Genomic DNA, 27,153 nt, shown 5'->3' on the forward strand with positions numbered 1-27,153 from the left:
TGCTGTATTCTTTTAAAATAGGCAACATATCTCTTCTTGCCCTTTTGGCTAAGATCAAGTATAAAATAGGCAACATAGGTCTCATAGAAGAGAAGCAAGAGCTGGTTAGAATTTCCAAACCTCCTACTTAGAGAGGAAGAAAGTGTGTCTTGGAAAGGTTCTGAGTGACTTGCCTGAGTTCTAACAGCTGGTTAGTATCAGAGCTAAGACTTGAATTTGGGGTCCCTTAGCTTTTGGATGAGTGATTTTTCCATGATACAGTATACAAACTATAAACTGTTAGAGAAGTAAAGATTTGTGAAAAAATATATAAATTTTAGTTAATTATTTTCCCTTTAAAGCTGAGATTCCCTATTGGAAATGGTGTCTTTTTGTCCCCTGGATTTGAAACCCTACCCTCCACTTACTGTTTTTGTGCCCTTGTGCAGTTACTTCTGTGTTTTAGTTTCTTTGTCTTTGAAGTGGAAATAGAATGGATCTCATAGGGTTATGTTAGGATTAAGTAAGTTAATACATTAAATGGCTTGGAACAGTGCCTGGCATATGGTAAGCGTCCATAAATGTTTGCTCAATCTAGCATTTTTACTGTTTGCCTCGCTTAACTTTCTACAATTTTGACAGTGATGAGAAGTAGAGATAAGGTAATGGTACTTCATACACGATCACATTTAGTTAGCAACACATGAGAGAAGTTCTGTTACTCACATTTTATAGATGAGGAAACTGAGGCACAACACAGTTAAATAACTTGCCTAAAGTTTTACAGCAGTTATTTAGAAGACTGGGATTCAAATTCAGATCTGTCAGAATCTAGACTATTTTTTTTTAAACTAAACTTTATTAACTAAATACATATACTGCAAACATGCATATCAAACTGGTACACTGTGGTATATTTTCATGAACTGAACACACCCATGTTGCCAGCACCCCAGAGTCCTTCCTTGAGTCCCTTCCAGCTACTATACGTCCTCTCACCCACCAAAAGTAACCCCTGTTCTGACTTCCAGCATCATCGTTTGCCTGACTTTGTGCTTTATGTAAACGTAATGATAGGCTGTGTGCTCTTTTGTGTCTGGATTCTTTCACACAACACAGGTTCATTCATACTGTTACATGTAGTTTTAGATTATTTCTTCTCACTGCTGTATAGTTTTCCATACCACAATTTATCTTCCAGTTCTGTTGGTGACATGGGTAGTTCCTAGATTTTTAGTATTATCATGTTGCATATTTCAGACGTTCCTGTATGTGCCTTTGTATGTGTGTGAACATGCCCTTTGGTCTGTTGAGTATGGTCTGTTGCATGGAGTTGTTGGATCAGAGGAACATGTTCAGCTTTAGTACAGACTGCCATGCTGTCTTCCCGAGTGGTGGTGGTAGTTACGTTCTCCTGTGCAGTGCCCGAGGGTGGAGGTTGCTCCCCGTCCTCATCAATGCTCGACATACTCCTTGCTTTCTATTCGAACCATTCTGGTTGTTAAGGAGTGGTATTGAATTACTTAAATTTTGTATTTTTTGGATGACTAATGAAGTTGAGTACCTCAAAAGATTATCAGACACTCGCATATCCTCTTTTTAGAACTATCAAAGTCTTTTGCCGTTTTTCTTTCAGGTGGTCTTTGTTGTTGTTTATTGACTTAATGGCATTCTTTATAATTTCTAGATGTGAGTGTTGTTAGTTATGTGTATTGAAAATATATTCATATAATCTGTGTGCTTCCTTTTCATTCTCAATGGTGATTTACTTTTGAGAAAGAAATGCCAATTTTTCAGTTTTCTCTCTTTATGTCTTGTGCATTTTGTGTTCTGTTTAAAACATCTTTGTTATTGCAGGGTCACGGAGATATTCTGTGTTTCCTCCTAATGGCTTTATTGTCTCACCTTTCTCATTGGATCTGCAATCCCAGAGCTAACTCTTAAACACTGTGCTGTTGACACTACTTCGTACTGCCCGAAAAAAGCTCCCCCCCTTCTTTTGTGTGCGAGAGCCATTTTTTCAGCATTCTACATAGCGAAAGAGAAACATTTTCATTGCGCTCACAGCTGGGCCTGAAGCACAACAAAGCTTTTGATGTGACCAATACAGTGCTTTTAATGCACATTTAGTAAAACAAATGCTAGTCTTTGTGCTTTGATTTAGTACCAAATGGTAAAATTTTAGTGCTTAGGAATTCTGTAAAAAAAAAAAAAAAAAAAAAAAAAAAGGGAATTTATTACTATAAAAAGTCTTAAGGGTAAATAAAGAAAACTCTCTTTTGCTATTGATGATAACCTGATAGGAGGCTTCCAGATTCTTAAATCTGTGTTCTCTGGGGAGGAAGAGGCTGTTGGGTGGTCCTGCTACAAGCTGTAGTTTGAAATTCGGATTTTGGGCCATGTCAGTGTTTTGGTATGGCCACTTTGCTGCTCTGGCTCTACTTCGGTGTGCGTTCTGTGAAGTGGATAGCTGTTGTCGCTTCCATGCAGTAGAGGCCTTCTTCTTGGGAAGCATTTGGGAATTTTCGGAACATTTCTCTCTCTTTTTTAATTGATTTAGAGAGAAAGGAAGGGACAGAGAGAGACACATCAATTTGTTGTTCCACTTATTGATGCATTCATTGGTTGATTCTTGCACGGGCCCTGACCAGGGATCAAACCTGCAACTTTGGTGTATCTGGACAACACTCCAACCAACTGAGTCACCTGACTAGGGCCTCCAGGGCATTTCTGTGCCTTGTTTTCATGTTTATAGATCTAGGGGTGACTCTTGCATGTATGGCTGTTCTTTTGGGAGGAAAAGATATACTCTTTCAGTACCTTTTGTGTTCCATACAGGTATGTCCCAAATGCTTTACTTATGTTAACTTGCTCAGTTCCTCTCTCTAGGCTTGTGAATTAGGTATTACTATCCCCGTGTTATAGATGTGGAACTGAGATTTATAGAAGAGAGACCTTGAGCAGGTTACTTAAAATTCAACAAGACATTAAGCACCTCTCATGCCCTTATTTTTAATGATATTTTCAATACAGCTATTTTGGAAGTTTGAAAACTTTTGTAAGTTTCTGCATATAAATTAAAATAAGTGCCTCATTCTGTTTACTCATTTGGGAACCCATACTTTCAGATGCACTTTTTAAATGATTTTGTTTAACTGGAGCACTCCTCACATGGTCACTACAACTGTAGTCTGTCTCCAGTAAGATTTTGCCACATTTGCAAATATTTGTACCTCAAGGACAACAGATTTTAGATCAAAAATAAACAGTTGTGCAAAAAAAAAAAAATTCAACAAGACATGAAACTAGTGTTTAAATCTAGATTTGCTGGTGTTTAAAGTCCTCTTTCTTCCATTAGAGTGTGTATACCACAGGATATACTGTAGTACCTTCCTAGCTTCATTAAGTGTCTTGCACACTTAATAAATATTTGTGGGTTGATATGGTGATGCATTGTGGGCATATTTTCACCTTTATGGAGAATTAAAATTTTTGGCCTAGCACATTTTCTCCTTTCTCTGTGGTGGCAAGATGAGTTCATTTCCAGAATTCTTCTTTAACCTCATTTGGTAATCCATTGGCTAGTTTGGTTTTTGCTGCTGTGGTAAAAACTGTTGTAATTAGCATCTTTGCCTTCTCTAACAGTTTTATGGGTTTGTTTTGAAGAACCTAAAAAAAAAAACAAAACAGAAGAAACATTTATTTATTTATTTTTGCTAAATACTTCCGCAAGAAGGGTATTTTATGCTGGGTGATACTCTAAATGTGGAATTCTAAATAACCACATTTTTCAAATATCTCCGAGATTGAATTGGCCCCAGAACCTTTCTCCCCAGATTGTCATGAAAATTGTCTATGAATTGGAAAGGATGGAACTGAATTGGTTAAGAGGAGACTCAAATCTGAGATCGTTAAGCTTTTATACAGGAGCATTTAACTCCTCTGAATGAATTCATGTCTCATGACCCAGACAAATTACAGCCCAGAGTTCTGAAAGAATTTTGGGATGAGATCATTTGCTCATTGTCATTACCTTTAGGGACTATGGAATTACCACAAAACAGCATTTTCAAAACTGAGAAAACAGTAAGAGCTTTACATGTTCCTAGTCAAAATCTAGAATGATTTAAGGACATGGTATTAGAATTTAGAACAGGAAACTAATTATTGAGAGCCAACATGGGCCCACTAAGAATAGGTCACATTAACCACACTTCCTTTATTAAGGAAGTTGACTGATAGAAGAGGGGAATACTGTCAGCTCCCATTTTTGGATTCAGGAATGTTTTGATGGGAATGATTAGGATATACTTGGGAATAAGAGAGAAATCTGAGTTATTTGATGAAGTAGGTGCTACAAAAGTAGAAGTGTATAAAGGAGGTAGGACTTAGTAGCAACACTAAAATGTAAGACTTTTATAGTTGGCCACAAGTTAGACTATGGCAAAAGTGTAATTTAGTTGACAAAAAGTTGTGATTTGAGCTTGCATTAATAGATATTGTAAAAAAAAGAGTGGATAGTCCTGTTCAAAATGATGCTGGTTAGACTACACCTAGAGAGAGTCCTGATTTCAGTTCTAGGAGCTAGGGTGGTGGGGGAACCAAAAACTATGTCATATGATCTACATTCGAAGGAGCAGATTTGTTTTATGACTAGTAAATGGCTTTGACAGTAGGACCCACAGAAGAATATCAGAATAACTTGGAGAAAGGAGAAATGACAACATTGTTGGGATATCATAGATTTTGATAGCACTCACTTGAATAATTGTAGATTAGCCAACAGGCCCGGAAGTGTATGAATTTCATTCGAGGCAGAGAATAGCATCTGATAAAAGAATGAAGGCATGAAAAAGCATACCATATTTGAGGAAATACAAGTGAGTTAGTACAGATAATGTATAAAGAGGCAGAGAGGGGATGGTTGGGATGAGACTGGGGAAGTTGGCAGGTGCCTTATATGAAGAAGGAGAAACGAGCCCATGAAGATAAAAGTGATTTGTGTAAGTCTTGATTGTAGTAGGCCTAGAATTCCAGGCTTTCTCACTTATGTTCAAGAGTTCTTTCTCTTTCCCTTCCTTCAGGTATGTGTTTTTTTTTTTTAAATTCGCATTTGAAAAAATTAAAAATGTTTAGAGAGAGAGAGACATTGATGTGAGAGAGAAATGCCAATTGGTTGCCTCTCATACATGCTCTGATCGGGGATTGAATCCACAACCTAGGTATGTGCTCTGACTGGGGAATACTTCCCTCAACCTTTTAGTGCATGAGACTGCACTCCAGCCAACCAAACCACAGCAGTGAGGGCTCATTTGCATATTCTTATTGATAAATTTAACATGTTAAATTTTGTACATTTAAGGTGTTTGGCATGTTAACTTTGATGCATTTATGTATTATAATGTGATTGCCATTGAAACGATATTTATCACATTACATCTTTATAGTACAATGTTACTATCTATGTTCATTATGCTAAGCATTAAATCTCTGTGACATTTACTACTTGGTAGAAGTTTGTACCCTTAAACACCATTAATCTTATCTCCTCACCACCCCCATCCCCTGGTAACCACCTCTTTGTTTTTTTTTTAAACATGTTTGACTTTGTTAGGTTCCATTTATAAGAGATAGCTTATAGTACTTGTCTTTCTGTGTCTGGCTTACTTCTCTTAGCATAATATGCTCATGGTCCACTTATGTTGTTCCAAATGGCAGATGTCATCCTTTCTCATGGCTGAATAATATTCCATTGTGTGTATATACAGCATCTTTTTTATCCATTTATCTGTTGATGGCCATTAGGGCTGTTTCCATATCTTGGCTATTGTGACTAATGCTGCGATAAACATGGGTGTGCATAAATCTCCTTGAAATCCTGATTTCCTTTCCTTTGTGTACATATACCCATAAGTGGAATTGCTGGATCAGCTGGTAGATCTATTTTTAATTTTTTGAGGAACATCCGTGTTGCTTTCCATAGGGGTTAGACTAATTTACATTCCTACCAACAGTGTATGGGGTCCCCATTTCACCACATTCTCTCCAGCACGGCGACATTAGCCTGCCAGATGCGTGCCCTTTAGGGTATTCAGATGGGCTGAAAGATATCTGTACTTGATACCTTGCTACCAAAGTGCTGTCCTAGCTGTGGTTTGGAGCAGTCCTATCTGGATAGGTTCTCAAACCCGCCCCCCTTGTTAAAACAGTACATTTTAGAATAAGTAGGTACATGAGTTGGACTAGGTTGGTGCCTGAAAAATGTCAAGCAGGAGGCAAATTATCAGTAAAAGTAGTGTTCGTATATACAAATCTGAAGTAATCTCACAAAGAAAATAGATTGAGAAAGAAAGTGAACAAGTCTGCCTCAAGGGGGAAACAGCAGCAACAGATGGTTTCTATTGCTCTTGCATTGAAAAGCCTGGGGAGCAGCTGTCCTGGGTTAGTTAGTGCCTTAAAGAGGCCTTGTGGCCTGTCCAAGGTAAGGGCAGCTTACCGCCTGCACTCTGGGGCTTTGTCTCTGAATGTCTGACTCCTGAGCAGCACAGTCAGCTGGTGACGTGGGGCCATGGTATAGGCTATCTCTCCAAAGAGCACTGTTCCTCTTCAATTGATGCTGTATGAGCTATAAATTCACTTCAACTTCATACACAGAAGCAATGGGGGAGAGCGATGAATAGAATGTAGTGTTAGATGGTTTTTGTGCCTACCAAAACTCTGCTAGTCTTACTGTGTTTTTTAAAAGATGTCTCTGTTTAAAAAGTGCTGATAATAATGAAGTGCTCACCCAAAAATAACAGCAAGATTAATGGTCATTTAGTTAGAAATTGGCATTCCCTCCTCTTACTACGTTGTGCACCATCAGTCAGATGACAGGAGGTAACCTCTGATTTCTACAAGGGCTCAGAAATTATCAGGAGGAGAGAGAATTGAAATGCTGGGACAGTGAATGAGTTGAAAACACAAGTTGGTTCTTCAACATGCGCCAGAAATAGAAATGTGAGTTGGTAGTAATACTGTTCTGTTTCATTTGTAACAGGGAAGATACAGTGACATCTTTTAGTGCTGGAAGTAAACTGATTATAGCACTGAATTGGTGACTGGTGTCAACAGGATCAATTCTAGGATGTCCCCGAATGCCAGTATGCAAAGGATAGCATAATAACCTGGCTATCAGTTCCCAGAGGAAAAGACTTTCATCACTCTTGCTGTAGGTAATGTGAATTAAACTGTAGGATTGGTGTTGATGTGGTGAGGTGAGGAAGTTCCTGTGACACTTTTGTTTTGGGCCTGTGGTTTCTAACCTTTTTGGGTCAGGCGACCCTTTGAGACTCTGGCTAAAATCGTGTTCTCTCCCAAGAAAAATGCACATATCTTTATACAAAATTTAATGAATCATTTCAGAGACTTTAGGGGGTTCCTTTGGAGCTTCTCAGCATAAGCATCCCTTGTATAGCATTATTCAAATTAAACCAGTACCAGCAGGTGAATACAAATGTCAGTTTGTTTCTGGCTTGCTCAAAGCAGAACAAGTAAACAAAGAACCTATTAGAAGTCTTTTTAAGGCATGCAAACTGTAAAAAAAATCTGTTAATGATTTGTCTGAATTGTACTTTCCTGATGGCAGATTCACAAAGATAAACTGATACCCAGTTGACTAATTTTTAAGTAGCTGTTAGAAATGGGCCTTAGCTGTGATAGCCAGACCTGCCAATATTTGTATACTCTGTATGTGTTGGGCAAACAATGAGTTGATGTTTCTAGGACAATAGGACAGTTGTGCTTGTGATGTGATAGTCCTAATCCTGTTTAACTTTTCAAAGGTCTAAATATTTGAGTATTATTTAGCCTGTGACACGCATACAGGTTTCAGGAGGTAGGGCTAATGTATGTGCTCCTGAGGCATTAAATCTCTACCGCTTATTCTCAAAACTCAGCCCTTAGTAAAGTGATGAAAAATTCAATTGTTTTTTAATAAAAAATATCTTGGGTTTGTGTGTCTTTCCTCTGTTACCTTTCTGACACTCTTTATAAGGTAGCTGTAATGAACAAGATTTGTTCTCAGGTCCCTCATAACTCTTCTTTGTACACCTCCTTTCCCCTTGGAGTGGAAATACCATGCTCCCGCTACACTGGCCCGGACTAATACGTAGAAGGACTTTTGCCTGAGATTGGATCTCTGTGGTTCCTTTACTTACAACCTGCCTCGTTATCTTTAACAAGACTTCTTTACGTAGCTTGTTTGAAGCGGTGGAGAGGTGGTGGTGGTGAGGACACAGGATCTAAAGACCACTTCTCCCTCTGATTCATAGCCTCCCTTCCTCTTTGTCTACACTCCAGGTCAGCTTATCATGTTCACCTCTGGCTTCATCTCACTGGTTGTTTAAAAGTCTCTTCTTAAATAATCCTCTGTTCCATCCTTTCAATGCTCATCATATCTTAGGGGACACCTCATAGCCATCTTAGAAAAGTATTTTTTGTTTTATTTTTATTTTAATAGTTTATTTTTATTGTATTTTTCATTACCATTTATCCCCCTTATACCTTCTTCTACCTTCACCCACCCATGCCTCCCCCGAAAACATTTTATTCTAAATGCTTTCATATAGGACATTGGTAACTGCCCTAATTCCTATATGTACCATGTCCTCAAATGACATCGTTTCATTCAGTGTCATTTTGCTATAATATTGATAAGGGGGAAAATCGATTTCGTGCTAGGGCTACTATCTCTCTGGAGTTGGCGCATTCTCCCCATTCTGTATGGGTTTTCTCTGGCTACTCTGCTTTCTGCCCACATTGCAAAGATGTTCATGTCAGGTGAGTTGGAGTGTCTATCCTGTCTGAGTCTGCGTGAGTGCTCCCTGAGATGGAACGGTGTCCCGCCCATGGTCGGGCCTGGCCTTGGGCTGTCTGATGGCCACCTGTAAGTCTGAACCGGAATAAGTGGGGTGGAATACAATGATCTTGTTTTTATTTTATCTTTCTTAAGTGTATCTATGACTCACATTTATTTCAGTTATATTAGAATATTATTATTCAGTTATGTTAGAATAATATTAGAATATTATTCAATAATATTAGAAGTGTTTCAGGTGTTTATTTAGAAGTTTGGTGATGTTTTTGTGACCAGAAACATGTAATAGGAGCTTAATTCTAGTTTATATCAATTTGCCCATTGTAAAATTGGCTCATTATACATTTTTTTGCTTAAAGTTGCAGTTTCCAAGAACCTATTGATGATGTTAAGTGAGGACTTACTGTATGTTCATATATTTTGTGGTTTTTACTGAGGGGATTTTCTAGCCTAGTAAGGAAGAAATGAGCAAACTGACAAAACTGAAGAAGCTTAGCAGGAAGAAATCCTTATCTTCTCTCAGAACTGAATACAGTTTAAAAATACATTCTGAGAATCTCAGACTATAGACAAGATCATTATGTCATCTGCTTGCTGCTTAATTACTTTGTACTGTAAATGCAGACTTGCCATGGGTGGGCTCTTTGCAGGTGTCACCGAAAGCTCTGAGACAAGCTCTACATAGCTGTAGGGCTTTGTTGCTACCACTGGCACCAGCTGCCTGCTGATTTTGCCAGTCTTCTTTAGTGAAGATTACCAACTGGTCCTGGCTGGTGTGGCTCAGTGGATTGAGCACTGGCCTGTGAACCAAAAGGTTGCTGGTTCGATTCCCCATCAGGGCACATGCCTGCGTTGCCAGCCATGTCGCAGGTTGGGGGCATTTGAGAGGCAACTGATCAATGTATCTCTCGATCGTTGCTGTTTGTCTCCTTCTCTTTTTCCCTCCCTTCCTATCTCTATAAAAATAAATAAATAAAATCATTTAAAAAAATATTACCAAATGTATTTTGAGAGATGAAATTTGCCAGAAAAGACTTTCAGAAATACCAGTTTGGAAGAAGGAATCAGGAAATGAGACGGATTGAAATTGTGGTACTTGTTTTACTAACAAAAAGTTAAGCCTTGTCAGAGGTTGAATAAGTGGGCTTCCAATGATGATGGACAGAACCTGAGAGAATGGAAGCACAGGTTTTGTTTTAAAAGCAATAACTTTCTGACTGTCATCATTATTAGTTTCTGGGACAGGTCTCTTAGAATTATTACAAACTCTTCTTTTTAAGAAATTTTTGCATTGCCTCTGGGATGATTTAGAGTGAAGGACTGTCTGACTTTAGGTCGCCCCAATTCTGTGTTGATGAAGAATGCATCTTTCTTAGTAATCACCAACCCCTTTGAGTTCAAACCAACTTTTTAAAACTATAGTTGGAACAGAATTTATTATATCAACTAGAGCACGTGAACAGGGTCCTATACAAGTGTGTCTGAATAGTTAGACCACACAGACAAGATCTGGACCCTCCCTGTGAAATGGTTATTTGTGTATGTTCCTTTCCCTATGTATTTGGTAGTGAGGTCCTTGAGGATAGGTGCTTCATCTGGTTTATCTCTGTCCCCCAGAGTACTTAAGGTCCTTGTATAGCCTAGTTACTCAGTAAATAGATATGGAATTCAATTGAATTGTCCTTGATTATGTTTCCTACATATTTTTATGTGACTCCTACTAAGTTTATTTGTTTGAAATATTTAGGCACATTTAATTTGTCCCCCACTCCATAACCCCTTAAGAAAAGCAGTATTTGGGGCAGCATACTTTTGGGTATAGCACTAGTGACTTTGTAGTAATTTGATGTTGGTGGAGCTCTTCTTCCCATTATTCTGTATCATAATGTTTTTCAAACTGAATGGTAGGTCTGCGGTTAGCATATTTAATTTTAATGATATAGAATAGAAATTATGAGACGGTATGACATAGTAAGGGTAAGTATTTTGTGAAATTTTTGCTTTAGATAAATTTAGATATACATTGTGTCTGTTTATTCATGTTGAAAAATTTATTTCATACTGGAGTCATGGTCAAAACGTTTGAATCACACTACTTTATTGTAATACTGTGTTATTTCATTTGTCATATAGCATTATGCCAGTACATACAGGCTTCTAAAGCCAGGGACGGTACCAGCCCTTTCATTTCCAGTACAACTGAAGGTAAAAACAAAAGAAAATTGAGAATACACAAAGCTTTGTGGTTCCACTTACATATGTCTCTTTCGTTGCATTTTGTACCCTTTGACCTTCTAACTTTCTTGCGCCTTGACTAGTAGACTTTTCACATTCATATCCCTCTAGGTGGCGGGTTCTTTGGTTCTTCCTCTTTTCACTGTAATGTTCTTATTTCAACATGCTCTAATGTTTTTAGGGGGAAGAAAGGGGAAACAAAGGAGTATTTCAGAAATTTCAAATGATTTTGAATTGACAAAATTGCTTATTGGATTTACCTTGAAATCTGCGTTCTTACTGTTCTTGAATCTTTTAGTCCCTTTGTATTTTTTTAGAGATCATAGAAATGCATATTTCATTCTGAATTTAAAATCATTTATGCTTCAATGCTCTTATTAGTTGACTTTAAGCAAACTAAAGATGGCATACAAAAAAAGAAAAGATGGATATAATCCTTTATCATTCTTTGTGCTTTCTCCCTTCTCTCCCAAGAAAATTAACCATTGGGTTTGTAGTAATTGTTTTCATTTTAATGGAAAGAAATGATAGCTTTTGGTATCCAATATTAACCATGCTAAAATTTTCAGCTTCTTTACTTACCTAAAAACTTTAATACCTTTCCTATTCTTAGATGGTTGGCATTTCTCTGTCTTGCTTTGCCTTCATTTCTGTACATTGCTGGACTACCAAGCTCAGACATTCATAACCTTGTGATTTCAAGGGACTTTGTGGAAATGATTTACTTCTTTCTTTTTCTTGTAGGAGAAAATTTTGAGCAGACACCATTGAGACGGACATTCAAGTCTAAGGTCCTTGCACGATATCCTGAGAACGTAGAATGGAATCCCTTTGACCAAGATGCAGTGGGAATGGTTAGTATTTGTTAGCCACAAATATGAGAATTTACAGAGTAAATTTTGAAAAAGGGATTGTATGCATATTGTTCCTGATTCTACATTTTGATGAATATATCAAATATTCAGAATACATGTATCAGAATACTGAAAGTCATAATGTGTTTCTGTTGTGTGAGACGAATACGTAGTAATGGGTCAGCAAACTTTGTGGTACTGAGCTGTTGGTTGCTTAAAGCATTGAAATTATGTGAAGACTGAGGTTTAAAGCAATTTTCTATGAATCTGTGTTATATATGTGTGAGTGATATGGCAGAAATGGCAAGTTTTGTTTCCTCATAATATTAGATAGGACATGTAGAAAAGTACTACTTTGAATGAATGAAATTTTCTTTCACTCATTGAGTCACCTTGTGCTAGGCACTGTGATACGCATTTTACATGAATTAACTCATTTAATTTTCATAATACCCCTTATGTAGATAATATTAAGTAAACATACAGACATATACAATATTATACAAGTGAGGAAACTAATATCCCAAGAGGTTAAGTCATGTGTCCAAGTCACATGGTGGAAGCAATTGAGCTGGAGTTTGAACACCGTAGTCTGGTTTTTGAGCTCTGTTCTTAACTGCATATTTGTGCCAACACTACCTCTGTTAATTTTTTAGTAGCTTTTTATAGTTTTTACAGGATGATCTTGTTCAATGCACATAATAACCCTGTGAAATAAGCAGAGCATACTAGATTATCTTTATTTCACAGATGAGTTAACTGAGTTTTAGAAAGCCTCAACGATTTGATGCCTAGACCAGCGCTTATTTAATTTTAACATGTTACATTCTTTTTTAAAATTATATTTTATTGATTATGCTATTACAATTGTCCTGATTTTCTCCTTTTAACCCTCTTACCATCCAGCACCCCCCACTCCCTGAGGCAATCCCCCCACCATTGTTCATGTCCACAGGTCATGTATATAAGTTCTTTGGCTATTCCATCTCCTATACTGTACTTTATATCCCCATGGCTATTCTGTAACTACCTATTTGTGCTTCTTAATCCCCTCACCTCTTCACCCATTCTCCCCCGCCCCCCTCAAATCTGGCAACCTTGTGATACCTACCTTCTTTTCCCTTGCTTTTAAGAGTCTCCCTTTATCTTTAACCTTTGGCCTTTTAATAATGATGTGTCTCGGAGTGGGTCTCTTTGCATCATCATATTGGGATTCTCTGCACTTCCTGGACTTGCATATCTATTTCCTTCATGAAATGAGGGAAATTTTCTTTCACTATTTTTTCAGATAGACTTCCAGTTTCTTGCTCTTTCTCTTCTCCTTCTGGCACCCCTATGAGGCAAATGTTGGACCTCTTAAAGTTGTCCCAGAGGCTGTTTATACTATCCTCATTTTTTTCTTCTTTTTTTCTTATTGTTCTGCATGGTTGTTTTTTTCTTCCTGTGTTCAAGTCATTGATTGGATTCTTGGCTTCATCCATTCTACTGTTGTTTCCCTATAAATTGTTCTTTGTTTCAATTAGTGTATCCTTCATTTCTGAATGGATCTTTTTTATGCTGCTGAGGTCCTCACTAAGTTTCTTGAGTATCCTTATATACAAGTGTTTTGAACTCTGCATCTGACAGGTTGTTTATCTCCATGTCGTCTAGCTCTTTTTCTGGAGTTTTGATCTGTTCTTTCACTTGGGCCATGTTTCTTTGTGTCCTCGTTTTGGCAGCCTCCCTGTGTTTGTTTCTATGTACTAGGCAGAGCTGCCTTGACTCTGTGTCTTGATAGTGTGGCCTAATGTAATAGGTGTCCTGCCGTGTCCAGTGGCACAGCATCACCTATCACCCAAGCTGGGTACTCGAGGTGTGCCCTTTGTGTGGGCTGAGTACATCCTCCCCTTGTGGTTGAACCTTGGTTGCTGTTGGCAGATCAATGGGAGGGATTTTCCCAGGCCAGTCAGCTGCAAAGACTGGCTATGGCCACTGACCACCAACCTCTGCCCTCCATGGGGAATCAGCTGTGCAGGGGCAGGGTGGTGGTGGTCTGATGTGGTCTGTAGCTGTCCACTGGGTGCGTTGGCTCTGGGGTATCTGGGGTCGTGCAGGCGAAGGTCAGCCCTCACCTGTATTTCTCCCTGGGGCACCCTGCCTGAGCTGTACAGCAATGTGAGATGGCTGCTACTTGTGCTGGGCTTAGAGCTTCCCAAGGGAAGCCAAGCTGTGAATCTAAGCTGTCTGCTGCTGGTGTCATGCCTGGGGCTCACTGAGGCTTGCTCTGCTTGTTTGATAGGATTTAGGAGGTTGTGAAGCATGATCCAGGACCAGCCATTCATATTGAAAAGGAGCTTGGGTGGGCCTGTAAGTTGGGTGGGGTAGAGCCTCTGTGGATTTCCAGGGTGGGTCACACAGTGTTAGGTAGGTTGATAGGGTCTCAGATATGGCACAAGCCTACTAGCTCTGTTGGGGGGAGGGCTCAGCAAAGGGACAATGGCCTCTGCTCACCCTGATGCCAGACACTTCAGTGTATACACTTTCTCTGTATGTACCACTGGTGCCCTTCAAGCTGCCACCCCGGTGCTGGAGCCCAGAGGGAGTGAGTCAGAGTAGGTGAGTCCATGTGTGGGTTCCCCAAGAGAAACTGCTTAGGGCTCCATCAGCCTCCTCCACCCACTCAATCCCCACTGGTTTTTGCAGCCAGAAGTTGTGGGGACTTATCTTCCTGGCACTGGAATCCTGGGCTGGGAGCCTGGTGTATGTCTTGGACTCCTCACTCCTAAGATACCCCTCCTGAATTTTTATGCATGCAGGTGTGGGGCCCGCCCATTTTGCATCTGCACCCCTCTTATCAGTCTGAATGGATGTGGTTTCTTCAATTCCGTTGTTGTCAGACTTCCATTCAACTCGATTTCTGACCTTCTTCAGTAATGGTTGTTCTATATTTTAGTTGCAATTTTGATGTGGCTTTGCGAAGAGGCGAGCCACGTCTGCCTACTTTGCCATCTTGACTGTAAGCCAACATGTCATTCTAAAAACATGTAGGCTTTGGGACTTCAAGTTCAGGGATAATGGATATAACATAATGTAGGTCTTAGTATTTGTTAAATTAGGTTGCTGGTAGTTTGTTTGTGTAGCTAGTTTTATATAAAATGAAAATGTGGACTGATTGATTCCATTTGATTAGCTATTCAAGTTTCTTTACTATGTATTTACAAAGGCATAGTACTGGATCAGCAAACTTTTTTGTGGTATTGAGCTATTGGTTGCTTATAGCATTCAGATGCTTATAGTAGCTGAGTTAAAGTGAAAAAAGTACATCTTTATCCTGATTGTTATTTCCTTGCTTTGTATGAAACGAGCACTCTTTTTTTCTATGAACAGAGAAGGTTTTATTGATGACAAAGTTCTGTGAGCTGATAGTCTAAAACTTGATTTTATTTTTAGATACAAAGCTGCGCCTGTCTGGTTTTGGATGTATTTCTAGCATCGTCCCTCAATATATGCTGTCATGCTGCTTTCTTTTACCTCCTTATCTTGTGCATTTTCTTCCTGCCCCTCAAGTACCCTTCTTTCCCTTGTCCACCTGATGAATTCTAACGTAACCTCGTCTGTGAAGCCTTTTCTGATGTTCCTAGGCTGAGTTGTCTGTTCTTTGTTCTGTGGCCCTTTATATATACTTCTGTGTAGTCCTGATAACTACATTATCACTGTATTTACTTGTGTTTCTTATTCAGTTTTAAAAAGATTTTATTTATTTATTTTTAGAGAGAGGGAGGGAGGGAGAAAGAGAGGGAGAGAAACATCAATGTGTGGTTGCCTCTCATGCGCCCCCTAACTGGGACCTGACTCACAACCCAGGCATGTGCCCTAAGTGGGAATCAAACCGGTGACCTTTTGGTTCGCAGAGGGTCAGCAGTGATTATTCTCATGGCCTGTTTTCTTGTTGTCTTTTGCAGCTGTGCATGCCCAAAGGGCTGGCATTCAAGACCCAGGCTGATCCCAGGGAGCCCCAGTTCCATGCCTTTATTATCACAAGGGAGGATGGCTCTCGGACATTCGGGTTTGCCCTCACGTTTTATGAGGAAGTGACTAGCAAGCAGATCTGCAGTGCAATGCAGACGCTCTACCACATGCATAATGCTGAGTATGATGTCATATATGCTCACTCTGCTGATGGCCGAGACCACAGTGACATGGAGGATGGTGAAGGCACTCCTGGGACCAAGCTGCAGCGATTCAACTCCTATGACATTAGCCGGGACACACTGTATGTCTCTAAGTGCATCTGCCTCATCACACCCATGTCCTTCATGAAAGCATGTCGGAGTGTTCTGGAACAACTTCACCAGGCCGTCACTTCACCTCAGCCCCCTCCACTGCCCCTTGAGAGCTACATATACAATGTACTCTACGAGGTGCCACTCCCACCTCCTGGCCGGTCCTTGAAGTTTTCTGGGGTCTATGGGCCAGTAATCTGCCAGAGACCAAGTACCAATGAGCTTCCCCTATTCGACTTTCCTGTCAGAGAGGTCTTTGAACTGCTTGGGGTGGAGAACGTGTTTCAACTTTTTACTTGTGCCCTTTTGGAGTTTCAAATCCTGCTCTACTCACAGCGTAAGTCAGTGTTTACTAAAGCTCTCTTCCTGCATAGGTCCTCCTTTTCCATATCAGAAACAATGGGGCTGACTATAAAGATCAGGGGCTGTTACAATTTGAGCAAAACTCAGGTCTTTTTCAGGTGTGTGGTGGGTGGGAAACCAATGGACCATGAGAAGGGAAAGGAGGGAGAAAGAGAGGGAGAGAAACATTGATGTGTGAGAGATACGTTGATTGTTTGCTTCTTGCACGTCCCCAACTGGGGACCTGGCTGGCAACCCAGGCATGTGCCCTGACTGGGAATCAACCCAGTGCCAGTGCTCAATCCGCTGAGCCACACTAGCCAGGGCAGGGTACCATTTCTTGTTGGCTACTATCATGGCCTTCTGTTGGACATTCCAGTCTGGGAGGGGAACCGTGCATCCTGATAATAATTGGTTGATGTTAAAAAGGGGCGGGAGGCTATGTTCATGGGACGCCGAGTCTATTAGTTCTGTTCTATCATTTGGAAGAGTTATTTCTGCCCTTCCTTAGTTTGACAGTAAAATTGAGGATTCACAAACAATGATCATTCATATACAGGGTTGGGCAAAAGTAGGTTTACAGTTATAATACAAATAACATAATAATAAATAATAGTACAAGACTAAACTCTGTGTTTCATGTACTCACAACTGTAAACCTACTTTTGCCCACCCCTGTATTTGAAAAAAAAAAAAAAAAAACTAAGAAAATGAGGATGTGTTGCTTCTTTCTGTTGTTTGTTATAGCTGAACTGTGTAAGTGAGAGGTTACATGAATGTGAGCAACAGATTTGAACTTAATAATGAAGGAGATCAGAAGGAAACATGTTAATTAAATGACCCAGACAGGTAACATAAAATTCATTCACTCAGTATGTATGTATTGAGATCCTGCTTATGTGCCAGGTATTATTGCAGGGTCTAGAGATACAGTGGTAGACAAAACAGGTAAAAATTCTTCCTACAATGGAACTTATATTTTAGTGGGGAAACAGAGGTAATTAAATAAATAAATAAAATATATAGTATGTAAGCTGATAATGTGGTCCGTGCAGAAAAATAAAATAGGAAGAGAACGGTATTTGGGGAAGGGAAGTGTGAATTTTTAATAGAGTGATTAGTTCAGGCCTCTCGGAGTGACCCATCTTATTAATAACTGTAGGGGAAGTATTTAGGCAAAGGGCGCAGGAAGTATACAGTTTTGGAGACAAACATGTGTTTGCTTTGTTCAAGAACAGTAAGGAAGATGGGTGGGTGGAATGGATGAGAGAGCAGGAGTGTGGTAGCAGATGGTGTTAGAGACTTAACAGGAGGCCAGATTGTACAAAGTCTTGCAGGCCATTGTAAAGCCTTTGTTATTCTGAGATGCATAGTCATTGGAGGTTTTAAGTTTTTGACGTTTTATTTTAAAATGTCCAGTTTATGAAAGAGTTTCAAGAAGTATTAAAAGAGCTGTTTGAAGAACAGTTTACCAGTAGTTAACATTTGGCCACATTTGTTTTATCATTCCTCTCTCTTTCTCTGGTATAATTTTTATATATTAAAAAAATATTTTTTATTTTATTTTTTCCATTACCATTTATCCCCCCCATATCCCCTCCTCGCTGCAGTTACCCACTGTTGTTGCTGTCCATGAATTCTTTCTCTTTTTTTTTCTCAATCCCTGTATACCCTCTCAGCTTCCCCCCAGAACTGCACTCCGCTTTCTATGAATCTTTTTCTATTTTGCTTGTTAGTTCAATTTGTTCATTAGATTCCAAATATGAGTGAAATAATTGCAATAATTTGTCTTTCTCTGACTGGCTTATTTCACTCAGCATAATGTTCTGCAGGTCCGTCCGTGCATCCTTCTCTCTCTGATGTGTGTGCACTTAGCTGGACCATTGAGAGTCATTGTAGACACCATGTCCATTGGTTCCTAAGTTCTTCAGCTTTTATTTCATAAGAACAAGGACATAACCATAGTATGATCACCAAATCTAGGAAATTTAATATAGATATACTACTATATTCAAGTTTTACCATTGTCCAAAAATGTCTGTTACGATGATTTATTTTTATTCCTGATCTATGGTCTAGTCCATAACATGCATTGCTTTTGTCAATTCTTTATGGCTTTCATGAGACTGATATTTTTGAAGACTACAGGCAAGGTATTTTGTGGAATATCCTTCAGTTTGGGTTTGTCTGATGTTTTCTCATGATTAGATTCAAGTTATAAGTTTTTTGCTGGAATGTCACAGAAGTGCTATTGTGATTCTCTCAGTGCATTATATGAGGGGCACATAATGTCTGTTTGTATCATTATAGAAGGCGCATGATGTCATTTTGTCCCATTTTTGGTAGTGTTAATTTGATCACTTGGTTAAGATTAAGATGCTGTCTGCCAAATTTCTAAACTGAAAAGTTATCTTTATTTCCCCTTTATAATTAATAAGTATTTGTGGGAGGTACTTTGAAACTCTTTGCTGTTCCTCTTCAGAGTTTTGCCGAATGGCTTTAACATCCATTGACAATTCTAATTGGAATTAGTTATTACCTTCATGGTTACAAAATGGTCATTTTTTTCCCTAACTCTATCTATACTGTATTTCTTAATTGGCATTTTACTATAAGGAAGAACATTTCATATTTTTTGTTTCTTTGTTAGCTTATTATGGTATAGTAGACTCATAGATTTTAATTTTATTCAGTAGGTTATACATTACTATAATTATTTATTTTGGCCCTCACATTGTCTCAGATTTGGTCCGTGGGCAAAGGAATGATGTTTAACCTAGAACAGTAGCTGGTATATAATGGGTACTCAAGAAATGTTTGTTGAATGAATGAATAACTTAGGCTTATTAATGGGAACACTCTTGCTACTGTATTAAGAGTCTACTCCCAAAGCGGGTATGGAGGAAAGCAAAGTCAGGAGGTCATTGCAATAATCCAGGTAAGAGATGATGTTGGCTATGCTGGTGAAAGTAGCGGAAGTAACAGTGAAATAGTATGAAATGGTTGGATTCTGGATGTAATTTGAAGGTGAAGTAATAGAGACTATATTGAATTGAAGGGCACATACCCCATCTAAACTGGATAGCCAGTAATTACCTCCAGTTAATTTCTTGTGGGAATGCTGGCCTAATGTTGTTAGATCTTCCAATTTTTCATGAGGACCTAGATTTTTAATGTTAAATCTCTGATTCTTAAATATTGGCAACAACATTCTTGTTGAACACTGCAGGCCAAACGAAAAGCACCTGTTGGCTGAATGTGGTTCCTGAGGCTTCACCTTGCAACTTCTGGTTTAGAATATGAAGTTTCAGGCTGAACTTTCTCTGGGTGAAGTATAGATTTGCACAACTCATGTTGCTTCCTTAGTTATGGTTTCTTGACTGGAGCTTGGCAAAAATACTTTGAAACAGTGACTTAGCTGAATAGTGAAGACTGGTTTTAGACAGAGCAGAGAGGAGGAAACCAAACTGGATTGGGTGTTAGAAAGTGCAGTAGCATTTAGGTAACTATAATGCAGAGAGGATGTTTAGAGGCAGGAAAAGGAAGATTAAAACTGGAAATGTGACAGGTAACATTTTCCCATCAGAGCTTCTAATATTTCGCAGAATGTGGGTTATTGTATCCATAATACAAAGGCAGTGGAGGTCTGTGTGTAGAATCGAAGTGAACTCAGGATGCAAAGTCATGCTTATCACTGTCAAGAAAAAGCTTTTTCCAAAAACTTCCTGGGCATTGTCGAGCATGGCTGAGGCTAAAATGGAGTGGCCTTCTACTGGATGTGGGTATGCTCTCTATTATTAATAGAGTATTGTAAACAGTTCACATTGGTTTTCTTGAAATAGTTCTGTCTTATGATGCAAAGGCCTTACGTGGATGAAAATCTCTCTGGTCCTCCAAAAACATGCCATCACCACTTACAGTTGGTGTTGCCCACTGCATGTCTTGCCTTCGGAATAGAAAAGAGGTGTCAGGGAAAAGGAGTGCAGGTCAAATTGTAAGACTCTACAAGTCTAACCCTCTGGATGACTTAAGTGGCAGTTGTAAGTGGTGTTTTTTTTTAAATTTGCGTAGCTCAGTTTCTTTACTACTGGATAATATTTGTTCTTTAGGTTATGCAGAGATAGTTTTTTAAAAATAGCTTATTTTTTAGTGGATGTTTTAAAATTACATATAGAGCAGAAGTTCTTTCTATGACTTAATAGGGTACTGAAATGAATAATTGAAAAAGTCATTTAAGTCTGGGAATCTTAAAAATGATACATACATCTATTAAACAGTTTATTTTAACTTAAAACATGAGCGTATAGTCACCAATCCTTTGATGAAAGGTCTAGGCATTTCCTTTGATTATGGGTCCATTAATCAGATGTCTGTATTGTTTTTCTTGCATAAACAGCACCCATAAATAATTCATTTTCTAGGTTTTCCAGATAACGTTAAAAATTTTTAAAATATTTTATTTATTTTTAGAGAGAGGGGAAGGGAGGGAGGAAGGGAGAGAAACATCAATGTGTGGTTGCCTCTTGCCTGCTCTCCCAGCCTGCGACCCCAGTCCTGGCTGCAACCCAGGCATGTGCCCTGACTGGGAATCGAACTGGTGACCCTTTGGTTCACAGGCCCACGCTCAGTCCATTGAGCCACACCAGCCAGGGCCTTTTCCCTTGCTTTTAAGAGTTTCTCTTTCTCTTTAACCTTTGGCTTCTTAGTAATGATGTGTCTCGGAGTGGGTCTCTTTGCATCCATCATATTGGGATTCTCTGCACTTCCTGGACTTGCATATCTATTTCCTTCATGAAATGAGGGAAATTTTCTTTCACTATTTTTTCAGATAGACTTCCAATTTCTTGCTCTTTCTCTTCTCCTTCTGGCAAATGCCCTATGAGGCAAATGTTGGACCTCTTAAAGTTGTCCCAGAGGCTGTTTATACTATCCTCATTTTTTCCTTCTTTTTTTCTTGTTGTTCTGCATGGTTGTTTTTTTCTTCCTGTGTTCCAAGTCATGGATTGGATTCTTGGCTTCATCCATTCTACTGTTGTTTCCCTGTAAATTGTTCTTTGTTTCAATTAGTGTATCCTTCATTTCTGAATGGATCTTTTTTATGCTGCTGAGGTCCTCACTAAGTTTCTTGAGCATCCTTATATACAAGTGTTTTGAACTCTGCATCTGACAGATTGTTTATCTCCATGTCGTCTAGCTCTTTTTCTGGAGTTTTGATCTGTTCTTTCACTTGGGCCATGTTTCTTTGTGTCCTCGTTTTGGCAGCCTCCCTGTGTTTGTTTCTATGTACTAGGCAGAGCTGCCTTGACTCTGTGTCTTGATAGTGTGGCCTAATGTAATAGGTGTCCTGCCGTGTCCAGTGGCACAGCATCACCTATCACCCAAGCTGGGTACTCGAGGTGTGCCCTTTGTGTGGGCTGAGTACATCCTCCCCTTGTGGTTGAACCTTGGTTGCTGTTGGCAGATCAATGGGAGGGATTTTCCCAGGCCAATCAGCTGCAAGGATTGGCTACGGCCACTGACCACCAACCTCTGCCCTCCATGGGGAATCAGCTGTGCAGGGGCAGGGTGGTGGTGCTCTGATGTGGTCTGTAGCTGTCCACTGGGTGCATTGGCCCTGGGGTATCTGGGGTCGTGCAGGCGAAGGTCAGCCCTCACCTGTATTTCTCCCTGGGGCACCCTGCCTGAGCTGTACAGCAATGTGAGATGGCTGCTACTTGTGCTGGGCTTGGAGCTTCCCAAGGGAAGCCAAGCTGTGAATCTAAGCTAGCTGCTGCTGGTGTCATGCCTGGGGCTCACTGAGGCCTGCTCTGCTTGTTTGATAGGATTTAGGAGGTTGTGAAGCATGATCCAGGACCAGCCATTCATATTGAAAAGGAGCTTGGGTGGGCCTGTAAGTTGGGTGGGGCCAAGTCTTGGGGATTTCCAAGGAGGGTTAAATGGTGTGGGCCATTTAATGGAGTCTCAGATATGGCATGAGCTTGCTGGCTCTGTGGGAGGAAGGTTAATAAAAGGGACAGTAGTGTCTGCTTGCCTTGATGCCAGACACTTCAGTTTCTCCCTTATGCTAGTGGTGCCTTTCAAGCTGCTACCCTGGTGCTAGAGCTCAGAGGGCATCAGTCATAGTACGTGAGTCTGTGTGTGGGTTCTTTAAGAGGAACTCCTTGGGGCTCCAGAAGTTTCTTCCACTGACTATCCCTGCTGGTTTTTGTAGCCAGGAATTGTGGGACTTATCTTCCTGGCACTAGAATCCTGGGCTTGGGGTTCTGGTTTGTATCTGGGACTCCTTGCTTCTGAGATATCCCTCCCGCATTTTTATCCACTGCAGGTGAGTGAGTGAGAGCAGCCCATTCCATGTCTGTGCCCTTCCTACCAGTCTGGAGGATGTGGTTTCTTTAATTCCATAGTTGTCATACTTGCATTCAACTCGATTTCTGATGGTTCTGAGTGATGGTTGTTCTATATTTTAGTTGCAATTTTGATGTGGTTGTGGGAAGAGGCAAGCCATGTCTGCCTGTGCTGCCATCTTGGCTGGAAGTGGGTTGTAGTATTTAAATTAGATATATATTATATCTTAAAATTATTTTAATATACCTGTTCATAGTGTTTTAAATATGGTATATTAAAACTTGGAAAAAAGCATTTCAATCATATGGTAGAAACTTAAAACATTACAAAAGGGTGCATAGTGAAGTATAAGACTTCCACCTCTGGTCCCTGTTCTCCTTCAGGGAGATTACCGCTATTTTCCTGTTTCCTTACAGACAGTTATACACATACAACGTGTATATATGTGAGAGCATATGAATCATTGTTTTGCACCTCTTTCATTTAGTAATGTATCTTGGAGATATGAGGACATAGAGATTAGGTTGTTTCCTAAGAACAGAGAGTGCATGAGAAACATCTTTATTCATACAGTTTTCACAGAAGTGCAAGTATTCAAGGACAGTTTATAGTTAAGTTTCTAATGTGTAGGAACTGCCCGGCAGTGTGTTTAGGAGTGGACTTACCTGTAGAGCGATCCCAAGTCTGTATTCTTTGCACAGAGAGAGACATGTCATAAAATGTGCCAATTCTGTCTTCCTCACTGCTTAGTGGTGGTTGTAATCCCAGAATGTTTTGCATTATCTCTTTTTGTTAAAAGTAATTGCACATTAAACATTATGGGAGCTGCAAGAGAACGTTGCCAGTTGCCAGTGTCTCCAGTTGATTTGGATTGGCTGAAATGCTTTGGGTACAGATGACCTCAGCTGTTTCCCATTTATTGGTCTCACCTTCTTGGAACCATGAGCACATAGACAGGCAATGGCAAAGGAGGTACTGATTTTATCATGTGTATTGGTGTATAGAAATGGGTTTTGTGCTGTTGCTTACAGCTCTTGGAGATCAGCATCCCAGTGTGGGTATCACAGATTGCTATATTCTTGAGGCATTATTAGGTCATTCTTCAAGATAGGTTGTAAATATAAAAAAGTGGAGAAAAAAGAAACCCAGAACTCACACAAATCAAAAAGGCTATAAAATTCCAAATTTTTATTATTTATAAAGCCAAACCACATAATGGAAAGCAGTTTAGTGTTGAAAGAGGTAATCTCTCACCTCCAAAAGTGTTTTGTTTATAACAATACTGTAATTTCAAGGGCGTCACAAGGAATTCTTCAGAGGTTTCTGTCTGATGCGAATAAAGTTGTCCACTGTAGCAGAAATGAGTGGGCTGAATTTCAGATACTACATTAGATTCATCCAGAAGAGTAAGGGAAAACCAGAACTAGACTTCTGTGCTATGGAAAAGCCGGCTTTGGTGGAGCAGAGAAAGCCCCGTCTTTCAGACCCCAGCATGCCCTGTTTCATGGTTACAGAGCAGACGTGCACAGATGCTGTAGCTAGAGCCCGGGAAGACTCGTGACTAAGGCTTTTCAGGGACTCCTTTACTCAAGAGTGTCTGTCTGTCCTCTGTTAGATGTTACTGTCCTTGAGCAGGTGTGCCAGGAATTCCAGCCACATAAAGCACTTGCTTTATTGACTTTGGGTAAGAGAAAGAGGAAGTTTTTTGATTTTTTTTCATGATTGAAAAGGCCTGTGGTAAATCCTGCCTCTCTAATTTTTTGAAATCCAGAAATGGTATATGTGTGTGTGTGTACATCGAAAAGAAGGTGGGGTTAGTCAGTGTAATATTTACTCAAAATATGTGTTTAAGAGCCAGTGTTGGAATATAGTAAGACTAGACCATCAGCTTTAAATATCACCTGAAAGTTTTCTAAGCTTTTACATTCTTTTGGTTCATCTTAATTTGAATTTTAAAATAAATTCTTATAATGTCTCAGATTCTTAAGATTATTGCTCTTGAATAGATTACTTACAGATATTCCTATCTATAAAAAAGAGCTGGTGTGGCTCAGTTGATTGAGTGCCCTCCTGTGAACTGATAGGTCACTGGTTCGATTCCCGGTCAGGGTGCATGCCCGGGTTGCAGTCCAGGTCCCCAGTTGGAGGTGTGTGAGGAGCAACCACACACTGATGTTTCTCTCCCTCTCATTCTCCCTCCCTTCCCCTCTGTCTAAAAATAAATAAATAAAATCTTTTTTAAAAAGAGTTGGAAAATATAAGAATTGAGGTCTCATGTACAGAATCATTAGAATTCTAAATAATTGTTAGAGTAATCATAGAGCAGGAGAATTTCAGGAAAAAGCAGATAAACAAGCAGAGGTATACAGTGCCCTATAGAACTGAGATATCACAGAAAGGCTGAAGGTAGAGCTTGCCAAAATTTGTAAGAGCTTATCTACATTGTATTATTCAGTTGTTGGCTTACTTTCATGTACGACGAACCACTGTTTCTAAAATTTTATATATATATAAAATCTAATCCTTTGAAGAGGGTGTGTTTTTGTAATTTTGGAATTGTCTTTATTGTTATCTCCATTGTTGGGGGGGGCGTCCTCACTAAATAGTTTTTAATATGGGAATGTCAATGCTTTGTGTGGGCACAACAGAAAATGAGATAGCCTTTCTTTTTAAATTTGTTATCAGTCTGGCCCTGATCTTTAGTGACTATGGAAAGTTCATGCTCTTTTGTCCTTCTGCTAAGTCAGTTGTATTTTGTTTTCACTGTTGGTGATCAAATCCCTGAGCTTGGTTTTGCCCACTGATTGGTTACGTCATTTATCAAGTGTCTTAGGTTCCCCCAAACGGCATATGATGCCCTTTCCTATAGTGTACTCAAAATGATGGAGGCTGTGAAGTTTTAGTCAATCATTTGTGTTTATTTGCATTACTAGTTAAGAGAAACACGGTGGTTTCCAAGTTGCGTTCTTCCTAGCCTGGCCGGGACCAGGGCGATGACATTCAAAGCGTTGTTAGTGAGCAGATGTAAGATACTCCCTCGTCCATGCCTCCCAGCTTCTGTTCACTTCCTCCCCAGTCTCTCTCATTTTCTGGGGAGCTTTTTGTTACTTATACTGTAACTCCTTTATGAATCAAACTGTCATTTGTTTAAATGGTGGCGTGGGTTTTTAGCTCATGACCCTGCTTTAACCCTTGTGAAAGCTCATTTGAAGCCAGCCATTCCAGAGGGATATTACTCAAATATTTTAAACTGTATGTTCCTGCTTTGTCCCTTTTGGCCTGAAAGGGGGACATACTGCTTGTGAGTACTAATTTTTTTAGTTTCGATTTTAACTGGTCCATTTTATTGGCTTTGCCAATGTGTTCATTACTCATTAAAAAAAAAAAAAAGGTCTAGAAATTGCATTCTGAAGAGCTAAACTTTGAGCACAAGCCTTTCCTTCCACATTGTTTCTGACCTAAAACAAGAGTGTTGAGTCATGAAAGTCAGTCTTCTGGGTCTTCAAGTTCTCGGGAAGTGTTGAAATAACCCATCTGTGCTGTTCTCAGTCAGGACAGGGTGCACCTCCTTATAGAATGCAGACACAATCTGAGTGGTGGAGGAGCCCGTTTTGTCTTCCGTGCTGAGCAGAGACCCAGCCTACTGTTCCTTTTCTTTTGAGTTCAGTTCTACTTAAGAGAACATTCTGGTTTAGTGTTTGGAGCAAAGTGCAATTTATTAAATGTTGTTATAATCAGGGACCTGTGGGAGGGTATATTTCAACTTGTGATCTGTTGAGGTCTCTGATAACCACTAGGGAATCATGCTCTGCACATACCCTTGCTGAAGTTTATTCTGATCCTTTCTAAATGTGAAATTGTTTTGAAGAGTTTAACTTACTGTTTGGGAAGCAAGTGCCTTGCTTTGACTGTTTGGTTTTTGTGTGTTTTTTCTTCTGACCTAGATTACCAGAGACTGATGACTGTGGCGGAGACAATTACAGCTCTCATGTTTCCTTTCCAATGGCAGCATGTCTATGTCCCTATTCTGCCGGCCTCTCTCCTACATTTCTTAGATGCTCCTGTTCCATACCTGATGGGCTTGCATTCCAATGGCCTGGATGACCGGTCAAAGCTGGAGCTGCCTCAAGAGGTGAGAGAAGTGTGGAGCTTGAGTGCTGATGCCCCTGGCCTCAATCTGGAATTGGGAAGAGAAGGGCTTTGGGATTTGCCCACCATGGTGTCACCAAGTTTATTTTCTTTCATTTTGGGGAACATTGATAACTTTCCAGGAGAAAAG

General features: G+C 39.7%; 1 protein-coding gene across 3 annotated transcripts in view; it reads left to right on the forward strand.

Annotated features, from left to right (window-relative positions):
* Positions 1–27,153, forward strand: part of DENND5A (DENN domain containing 5A) — a 90,938-nt gene that overhangs the window by 16,018 nt on the left and 47,767 nt on the right. For 2 of the 3 annotated variants that reach the window (XM_024558692.3, XM_024558693.4), the window contains exons 2-5: positions 10,970–11,041; positions 11,816–11,925; positions 15,867–16,524; positions 26,819–27,006. In XM_024558692.3, coding sequence (XP_024414460.1) covers positions 10,970–11,041; positions 11,816–11,925; positions 15,867–16,524; positions 26,819–27,006 — 1,028 coding nt within the window. The remainder of the gene's footprint in view (positions 1–10,969; positions 11,042–11,815; positions 11,926–15,866; positions 16,525–26,818; positions 27,007–27,153) is intronic. The other variant, XM_053924215.1, reaches the window with a different exon arrangement.

Source organism: Desmodus rotundus, chromosome 5, assembly GCF_022682495.2.
Source record: "Desmodus rotundus isolate HL8 chromosome 5, HLdesRot8A.1, whole genome shotgun sequence".
Classification (NCBI taxonomy): domain Eukaryota; kingdom Metazoa; phylum Chordata; class Mammalia; order Chiroptera; family Phyllostomidae; genus Desmodus; species Desmodus rotundus.